This window comes from Pinus tabuliformis, chromosome 8, assembly GCF_031772625.1.
Source record: "Pinus tabuliformis cultivar Carrire ecotype Pingquan chromosome 8, CPIR1, whole genome shotgun sequence".
In the NCBI taxonomy this organism is placed as follows: domain Eukaryota; kingdom Viridiplantae; phylum Streptophyta; class Pinopsida; order Pinales; family Pinaceae; genus Pinus; species Pinus tabuliformis.
This window is the reverse complement of record NC_142294.1, coordinates 90,892,799-90,903,368: the sequence shown is the minus strand read 5'-3', so window position 1 is coordinate 90,903,368 and position 10,570 is coordinate 90,892,799. Positions and strand designations below refer to the sequence as shown.

Genomic DNA, 10,570 nt, shown 5'->3' with positions numbered 1-10,570 from the left:
TAATTAAATTAAAAAATATTGCTTCTTAATGCCTTTTCTTGACTTAAAAGGAAAAAGAAGTTTAATATAACAAAAAAATTAGTTATGTGATAGATTTTCCCTCCAAATACTAACGGAGGTATATAACTAAGCATAAGATAAATAAGGGAGGATGGAAAATGTTAGTAAAGAGAGATATGCATAAGTTTTGAAAGTTATCATTTTTCTTCTGATTCATTTATTCTAAAGTGTTAGAGCTTACCTATTTTGATGACAATGGAAATCCTTTCACGAGTGACAAGAAGAAAAGTGAGCTCATCAAATTTGTGATTCTTTCTAAAAGTTTGCTATTCATTTCTTGCATCAATAAGTGTTCTGAAAAGGTCTGATAATTCATCATATCAGTTCTAGCTAGCATAATGTTTGCATAACACTTTGTTGTTCCAATCTTATCGAAAGATTCCATGCTACTCAACATTTCATTTTTCATTATTATTTTCTATTTTGGATGTTTATATATGAATTTTGTTAATCTTAGACATTTTAAAGTGATTTATGGTCATGATTTTCACATAAATTGACTAAAATAATATGATGTACTCTCATTTTATCAATAAAATCAGCATTTTGACAACTGATATATCTTTGGCATATTTTCTCCAATGACTTTTTTCCTTATATTTGTAATCTTTGAAAGCATATTCCTCTGATATTAACAACTAAATTTATTATTAAATTTATATCAGATTGTGTAAACACACGTGTGCAGTCCTATGGCTAATAAGGTATGAATTTTTCATAAATATGCCTATAAATTAATTCATCAGTTTGTTGTTAGTTTGTTTTAATTTTAGTTATTTACTTACAACGATGTATATGTCCATTTATATAGTTTCTTTTTTGTTTATTTTTCCATTGTATTCTTTAATTTTCTTATATAAATAGTTTTCCTTTGTTCCTTTGTACGAAGTTGTTGTAAATAATTGCAACATAATTTTTGGCATTAAACCCTGGACCTAATCCCATTATCTCATAAACCCATTGAGATTCGACGGTGCTAGTATTGAATCATAAAAACTTTTCTAGTCAACAGAAAGGAAATGAAATAGATATACATAGAAATATAACAGAGAACACAATAATATAGTGAAAACCTTACTTCTATGAATAAATAAAATAGAAAAATATTGTAAAACACAAACCAACTAGAATGGTGGGAGTTTTCTTTGAAGAGAGAGAGATGACTACTACATGCATTTGCAAAAAGATATTACAAGATGGCAAAAGAATGATTGTTTAACAAAAAGAAAGAAACCTAGAGGTCTAATACCCTAACCCTAAAAGATGAAGTGCCAAAAGGTTTATGGGCCTTGAGGTGATTAGTTGTCACATCATCTTCCTTATGGTGCAACATTTGAATATAATGTTTGTTTGGGATATTTGGTAGCTTATTGGAAAGAACAATAAAAGGATTACAAGTTCTAGTCAGGGATTGGGTATACCATGGTAACCCATAGACACTCGAATGGACAAGAAACATTATTTATGGTCTCAAAATTTCCTTATAAATTTTGGACTCGGAAACCTGTAGAAAAACTACCAAGCAGAAGGGAACCATTGAGTTAGTGGAAGAGATGGTTGGCCACTAATATCCACTTGGGCTATCATGATCATGATAATCATTTTTATGATCATGATGGTGATGGTGATGATGATAATGATGATGACAATGACGATGACTATGGTGGTGGTGGTAATGATGATGATGACGATGACTACCCTTTATTGATAGGTTCTTAGGTAGTATAATGATGATGGTGATGATGATGATGATAATGACAACGACGACAATGATAGTGATTATGATAGGTGTGTTGAGAAAGGTTAGTTGGGTTAGAGATACTACTGAGTTAGGTTTATTAAGTTGGGGGTTTAATATGTCATAGTTGTTGGGTCACTTTTTTGAAGGGTTTATTAAAAGTCATAGTTTCATTAAATAAGAGAAAGTTTATGTTTTGACTCTTTATAAAGTGAATATTATCAATTGTGGATAATATATAAATATTCTACTTAAACTATCATATGTAAAAAAAGATAGTATGATAAATTGATATAGATTTAAATTCCAGAAAGCCAAATATTAGGTTTGTTGCGATGGTTATATTTTAGATTTTGAAATATTAATATTTTTATATATATGTGAAAATTGTAATTTTCATTCTACTAAAACTAAAAATATATATGTTTTCTTTGAAACAAAAAAACAAAAAAAAATGATTTTACAGTAACTAGTTATTATATTTTGAATAAACCAAATTATATTATGTTACTAAATCTCATTGAAAATTAAGGAAATATATACAACCAAAATCCTAACTCAAAAAATCTCTAAACTTTCTCTTTATAACAAGAGATAAAAAATTGAACACCAATTATCTTACACTAAATATAAGTTATCTATATATGACATAACCAAATTATATTATGTTATTAAATCTTCATATATATATAAAATCAAAATTTTAGATTTGGGCTTTTAAAGGGCAATTTGATTGGCGATAATTGTGATATAAAGTCTTTGTGAAGTATATTGTTTGAGGTTAAAATCCCCTCACTAGTCATATGGGCTATGTGTTGAGTTACATATAGGTGCACATAAAAATATAATGGTAGTGTTCTAAATCAAATCCATATCACCCAAATAAAAGTCCACTCGAATTGCTAATTGTTAGAGTTTGCCTTTTCCAACGCTTGATTTCCCTATGAGTTAAGTATGGTGAGTTGTAAGCTCACATAGAGAATTGCATCTGTCCAGTTGTTGTAGTTATCCTTATCTAATACTGGGGCTCCTCCATTGATATGTAATGGATATATTCTATGTACTTTTACAAAAGTTTGTGAGTAATTCAATAGTCTTACATGATATCAGAGCGAGTGATGCTTGCCTTGCTAAATTCCTTTTTGAGTTTCTTATTTTTTAAAGATTTGAATGGAGCGCCCTGTTTGATTTTTTATTTTTGTAATTATTTCATGATTTCGTTGATGATGATTTGGAGCTGTTTTATCACGATGTCCCACCCTGCTCAATTATTTTTGGGTTTAGCTTTTATGATCATTGGATTATTCGGCATCGGCTCTACAGAGAGTTGATATTTTGCTTTTTTGTTGATCTAGCATCTACAAGTGTAGCGGCTGCCTTTCTTAAGGAGCAACAAAGTAGTTCTGAAACGTTATTGTCCTCAGACAGTCAAGGCATCTACACCTGACCCTCTAAGGAAAATGGAAATTTTCTGGAGTAATCTTGTGCGAGAAGATTCCTAGAATAGGTCGTTTCAATCCACATATTCTGGAATAAGTCCAAAGTGTCACATAGAAGTCGAACCACTTGGGATTTGAAGCGCCGAGTGGTTTTTTATTTGAGGCAGGATTCAAATTATTTATGTTCGAGCAAAGAAAGATCCCTGGAATTGCAAGTTGACCGAGTGCTCAGACAAGTACAAAAAATTTGCAACACCATGGTCATGACCCTAGATCAGTAGTCCTAAGATTATCAACTTTGCAGTGCACATAAGAGAAGTTTGTGTATTAACAACACCATTTTTTGTGTCCAATACCACTCTGGTCACTTATTTTTTTGGTAAGGAGATTTGGGATTCCGAAGTTGGACTTGCAACAACGGAATCAGGGCCTTGGCTTAAGTTTGATTCCCCAATTTGTGTTTGAGGGGGTGTTGGATTTTCACACTCACCTCGTTGGCAATCGATCACGTGGACTAACTGCACTCTGGGATCCACCCTGAGACCACTTAAAAAGGCAATGATAATGGTTTTGAATTTCACTAAAGCTTGCAGGCTTTTGGTGTAATGGAAAACCTAACATGGTATAAGAGTAGGTTTTGGATATGATCATGTTGTTTCCTCATCACCTACATCCAACTGTGAGGAACTTGAAGGAAATTCTCCTATTAATTGTGATAAACATATTTATGACATAGATGCTAATGTCATTCCAGATGAAAATGTTGTGGCACCCAAATTTGAGTCTGCAAAAACAAAGACTGAGGCATCTCCACATTCTCATCGAAGGAAATCATCCAAGCATCAACATTACTAGTCAACTAGTAGTCCAACATTCAGATCATTAGAAAAGAGACATGAAAGAATGAATTGTGGACTAGTGTCGACCATGAGGATCATTTGTGGATGAATCGATGGATGGTCATGGCATCATTTCAACCAATGCTTGAAGTCTTTATATCGTCATGTTGCATCGATTGCTCATTGTTGATTGCCTTTGTTCCCTTAGTTTTGTTTCAGGGGGGGGGGGGGGGGGGATTTGCTGGCAATGGAGACTATTGATTCTCGCTCCTTCCGCAATTATGTTTTGGGGGGGCAAGTTAGATGGTGAAAAACATTTTTGTGTTGATCAATGTGACAGTGATGATGTTCAAAATTATACGATGATTGAGTTGAGTTTGCCATACTTATAGGCCTCATTGTTTGTTGGTTGGTTGATGGTGTTGCTTCTGTTTGAAGCTTTTGAATTTTTTTTGGGAGGACTTGACAGTGTTTTTTCGCCCTTGTGCCTCTGCAATAATCCTACTTTAGGGATCAACGAACCTCATTGAGGTTTCATGGGTTTCATCATCAAAATCTCATACCTTTTCATTGGAGCAGGCATATGTTCTTGCCATTTAGTGGATCGTTATGGGATCTACACTTTCATGATAATTTGAGCATTGACATATTTCTCTCTTTTAGGGGAGAGTTTTTTCCTACGGGTTTTTCTCTCTTTCTCTGCTTATGAGAGTTTGTACATGGATACCTAATCAAGCCTTATTGTCGGGACTCATTCTTTGTTTTCTTTTTCCTTTAGTTACTCTCTATGTTTCAGTTAAGAGGCATTGGAGTTTGTATTTTCGTACGTTTCATTTCCCTATGAGCTAAGTATGATGAGTTGTAAGCTCACATAAAGACTTATATATGTCGAATTGTCATAATTATCCTTATCCAACACAAAAACTCCTCCATTGGAGATCTTCTATATAATTTTACATAAATTTGTGAATAATTCAACACTCTTACATCAATTCTTTTTGAAAAAATAAAATCTTAAAAACTAACCTTAAAAGAAAATCCAACCAAAATCCCAAATTTAAAAAACCTCAAACTTTCCCCTTTTATAATAAAATAAAATCTTAACCAATTACTTACATTAAATAAAACTAGTTTATATATATTGTATATTATATATATTGTATATTTGCAATATACATCATAAACAAAAACATAGGCCACCAATATTATATTCCATGGATATATTCTAATAGTTTTTTAAATGTAAGTGGACAGAACTTTATGAATAATGGGCTTGTTTTTTCCTCATTTTCTCTCCCAAAGTCTTACCACTCTGCATACTTTTGTTTCTTTTGAATTCTTTTTTCAAAAACATAGGCCACCAATATTATATTCCATGGATATATTCTTATAGTTTTTTAAATGTAAGTGGACATAACTTTCTGAATAATAGGCTTGTTTTTTCCTCATTTTCTCTCCCAAAGTCGTACCACTCTGCATACTTTTGTTTCTTTTGAATTCTTTTTTCTACCACGCTTATGTCGCAGCACTGTTCATTCTTTTGCTTTTCTCATCCCTTTTTTTGAGCGAAGTTTTAGCTCTGCGAGCTTTCAAAGTCTTCATGGACCCAGGTCTTTTTTTTACGTTTTGCTATTGACTCCAGAGAAAACGTGTTTGTTACGTCTGGACTTGGAACTCCGAATAGTGATGTTCCAGCATTCTACTGATATTTTAAAGTGTTTTGGGCGATTTGGGTGGAATAAAAGATTCCTGGAAGCCCGAAAATACGTTGGTCGATGGAACGTCAACCATAGATAGCTCGATGTTTACGAAGTTGTCGAACACCGCTTTTCATGGTGTTTTCAGTAGATATTTTCATTTTTTTGAAATTCCCAATAAATACATTTTGCAGATTAATTTTTTTTTTTAATTGGCTTAAACTTTAATAATTTTTTTGGAATTACAAATTGTTTGTATATTTTTTACCATTTAAGTTTACAAATATTAAATTTATAAATAAAATTAAAAATTTATTTTAAATAACAAAAAATAAGATTGAGCGGAAGAAAAGGTTTTGACAAATGCTAATTAAAAACATTAAAATTACACATATTTAAACAGCACCCCATTATAATTGTAATTAGTGAATGATTTAAAACTGCACCCGCACTAAGTAATTTTATAATATTTGTAGTAGTCCTACATTAAAGAATATTTCTAATTAAAAGCAGTAAAATTACACATTTTTAAACAACACCCCATTATAATTGTAACTAGTGAATGATTTAAAACTGCAACGGCAGTAAATAACTTTATAATATTTGTAGTAGTGCTGAATTAAAAAGTAAGTTTTGTAATCATAAATTATAGAATAAAAATTATGACTTGTGAGGCATGTGATATTAGCTAATTTATGATATTAATTCTTAATGTTGTTAAAAACATATTAGTTTATATGATATTAATTCTTAATGTTATTATTTATTTATTTTTATTTTTTTATAATAATGTTTATTATAAAATAAAAATAATAAAATAAAATTAAAGCAAAGTTATTCTGGTTTATTTTTTATTTAATATTGGACAGGCAAAAAAATTCATATGTTCGGATACTCACCTATCTACCATACTAATTTATATAAAAATAATTTAAATGATCGGTTGATTTAGTTCAATGGAATAGAATTCCTTTAACTATTGATTTAGTTCAAATAAATGGAATTCCTTGAGCTATTTAACACTAGCTCCGCTTTATTTTTGTCTTCTCAATACTGATTCCATGCCTATAATCTCATCTTCTCCCAATGGAATTATATGCTCATCTCCTTTATCCTTTCCTGGATCGAAACCTGTTCGTCGTCATTCTTACTGCCTGCTGTGCCTCTCTATTCCCCTGCTACTTATGCTTGGACCTGCAATACCAGTATTGCAAAAATACTAGTAGATGCGGGTTTACAGATACACCGTATCCTTTAGGTGTGGGAAACCGTGGATGCGGTCACCCTAACTGTCAGATCGACTGCGTGCAGAACCTAACTCCAGTAATCACAATTCAGGGCCAGAATTACACAATACTACACTACAATCCTGACATGTGCTTCGTTGTGAAGGGCGAGAAGTGCAGATTCATAGATCATCCCACTGACATGCTGATACCGCATCAACGACGTACGGACACAGCCGTGATATTCGCTAGAGAGAACAGGACCCTCTTCGTGTACAATTGTAATAATGAGGATCAGTTGGACAACATGATAATTCTTAGCGGGAAATGTAATGCTAGTGTCTACTACGGTTTGTTCGACAATGGGAACTTGATTCGGGGATGTTCTAAGACACATGTAACAGTTGATGTGGGATCAATGCGACTGCTTTACAATGATACAAAGAGAGATGAAAGCTGTAAATCATGTGAAGCAAGTGGAGGGATATGTGGCTACCGTTACAACACTTCGGATTCACCTGCACCGTTCGTGTGTTATTGCAAGGATGGACCCCGTACGGATAACTGCCACGGCCAAGGTATGCTCTATTTTTAAATTTACCCAAAACTATTTCACTTAAGATGTTATTAATTTATCCATAGGAACCACAGAAATAGGGTTGTTATGCGTAGAATTATATGGCCAATGTCCACCCCTCTCATTTGAAGCTTGTAATGTTAATTTCAGTGGCTGAACCGAACTCAAAACATCTAAAACAAGAAGATATTTACGCTGAAAGCGTCTAAGGGGAGGTTCCACATATCGTCGGTCGTCTTTACCAATTCAATGTCTCTCCCCGATTATCAAGTTTGCTTTTCTTGTTGCAACGGCCATTCCCCTCCTCTTTTTCAAAACAGTTTAATCTAGACGCTGGTTTGGAAAGCTATCATGATAGGCTTAATAACAGTTGAGATGAGTACCTTGCAACCGACAGTCCTCAACAATAATATGGTTAATAATCATATCCTGACAATTGTTAACAACAATCTATGGAAGGAAGACTACGCCGCGGGGTAAGTGAAAACCTTTAGATAACTACTCTCAATTTTTGTGGCCCGCCTCTTATTTTCGTGTAACTCATGGATACACCAATCTCCCACTTTGGGACCACTGCAATGAAACTAACGGAAGAGTATATATGTAGATGTTTTTCTGGATGGTGTCAAGTATTCATTCTCTTTGCAAAAACCATGCACCGTTGCTTTTACTCATAATAGTTGCCATGCACCGGTGCTTTTACTCATAATAGTTGCCATGGAAAGTTGCTTTTACCTGTAATAGTTGTCATGGCCGTGATCATGCAAAATTTTATAGGGTTAATATTCTCAGTCGGTTAATTTTTTATGTATTTTTCCAAAAAAAAACGATGGTGTAATTTTTTATAAAAATGATTTAATCTTAAAAATCCTTAATTTTATATAGAGAATATATATAAAATCATTATAAATTTAAATAATTTTACAAATAAATCAATTTTTATTTTTTATAAAAATAATTTAACCTTAAAAATCCCTAATTTTATATAGAGAATATATATAAAATCATTATAAATTTAAATAATTTTACACATACATTTATAAACATTTCCTAGTTTAGAATGGTGAGATTCTCAATATCTTTAAACTTCAAAATAATTTATCATCCTTAATATTTTCTATTACTGCGATGCAGGTCGAAAAATCAAATCGGCTATTGTAATAGGTAACTATGGTTTCTTCTAATTGAAAATCACTGTGAACTTGTCTCTTGTTTCCACTATTTTCATTGGGGTTATTGCACAAAGATCACATTTATATCGATCTCTTCATTCGACTGCAGGTTGCATCTTTGGAGGAGTTGCGCTGACCGCAATATTAGTGATATTCTTAACGTTTTATGCCGAGGAGAGAAGAGATCCTCCTGGTAGCTCTACTTCAAAGGTGGAGAAATTCCTAAAGGATTATGCTTATGAAATGCCAACCAGATATTCACTCTTTCAACTTAAGAAGATCACAAACAACTTTGCGGAAAAGTTGGGCGAAGGAGGTTATGGCGTGGTGTATAAAGGAAACGTTGGGAACGGCATTTTAGTGGCTGTCAAGCTTCTTGATAGGCATAGACACAGCGAAACCCAATTCATGAATGAAGTCGCCACAGTTGGACGGATCCATCACTTCAATTTGGTTCGTCTGTTGGGGTATTGCTTCGAAAGCCCCACAAGCGCACTGGTATATGAATACATGCTTAATGGATCTCTCGACAAGTTTACATTTGCCGGAAACGAGAATGGGCAAATCTTAAGTTGGGAGCAAAAGTATTCAATTGCTTTGGGTGTGGCTCGTGGAATTGCATATTTACACCAAGATTGCCAGAATCTCATCATACACTTCGACATCAAACCTCACAATATATTGCTGGACGCCGACTTAACCCCTAAAGTTGCTGATTTTGGTCTCGCAAAACTTTGTGGGAAGGGAGACGACCATATTTCCATGACGACAGCAAGAGGGACGCCGGGATATGTTGCCCCAGAGGTGTGGTCGAGAGGTATGGATCCTATTACAGATAAATCAGATGTCTATAGCTTTGGAATGCTGTTGCTAGAGATTGTTGGGAGCAGAAAGAATATTGATGTACAGGTAAGCCGGTCCAGTCAGTTATACTTCCCTGAGTGGGCTTTCTCATGAGATCCTATTACATGGATTAAATCAGATGTCTATAGCTTTGGAATGCTGTTGCTAGAGATTGTTGGGAGCAGAAAGAATATTGATGTACAGGTAAGCCGGTCCAGTCAGTTATACTTCCCTGAGTGGGCTTTCAAGCTGATTGAGAGTGGCGAGTTGGGGATGAGACTGAGAGGAGGAGAAATAGAAGCTGCCGATGAGGAGAAGGCGAGGAGACTCACCAAAGTTGGACTGTGGTGCATACAATACCAGTCCAGAGATCGTCCTTGCATGGCCAGGGTTGTCCAGATGTTAGAAGGTAATGGAGAGGACGTTCCCAGTCCTCCGTTACCCTTTAATTCCTCCGCTACGCCTGAACGTCTTCTACTCTTTTCCACGGTGAATTCTTCGTCAATTGAAATTAGATCCTAGATCTCCATCTTCGAGCCTGTTTATATGCAAACTAGTCTTCGCATTATTTGTTTGTGAAAATGACTGGGTGACTGCTGTGGATGAAACTAGACACCCCGAAAACTTTGTAATTTTAAAGGAGAATCAAGAAAATACTTTTGTAATATTGGGATTTTTAGTGATCTTATACTTGGGAGATATTCCTTTATGAGAAAACTACGAAGTTGGAAAAAATTGTTTTACGAGAAAACTGTGACGGCTGAGTTGGTTAAAAAAGAATTGGAATTTATTGAGAAGAATTTTTGGTGAAAAGCACATCATAACTTACAATTATTTTTAATTAATAAATGTGATTCATCGTAATTGGTATTACGATGAATCAGACTTGTGAGTTTGAAATGCGTCACAAATGAATTATGATGTGATTTTCTACTAAAATTCTCTTCGATAAAAATTGGATTTTTTTTTAAAAAAATCA

At 33.8% G+C, this 10,570-nt stretch overlaps 1 protein-coding gene across 1 annotated transcript; it reads left to right on the top strand.

Moving 5' to 3' along the window:
- Nucleotides 1–6,859: 6,859 nt before the first annotated feature.
- On the top strand, nucleotides 6,860–10,113 carry LOC149234290 (LEAF RUST 10 DISEASE-RESISTANCE LOCUS RECEPTOR-LIKE PROTEIN KINASE-like 2.1). Its single transcript, XM_089368216.1, has 3 exons — nucleotides 6,860–7,577; nucleotides 8,858–9,657; nucleotides 9,796–10,113. The coding sequence occupies exons 1-3, from the start codon at nucleotides 6,860–6,862 to the stop codon at nucleotides 10,111–10,113; spliced, it is 1,836 nt and encodes a 611-aa protein (XP_089224342.1).
- Nucleotides 10,114–10,570: the final 457 nt, after the last annotated feature.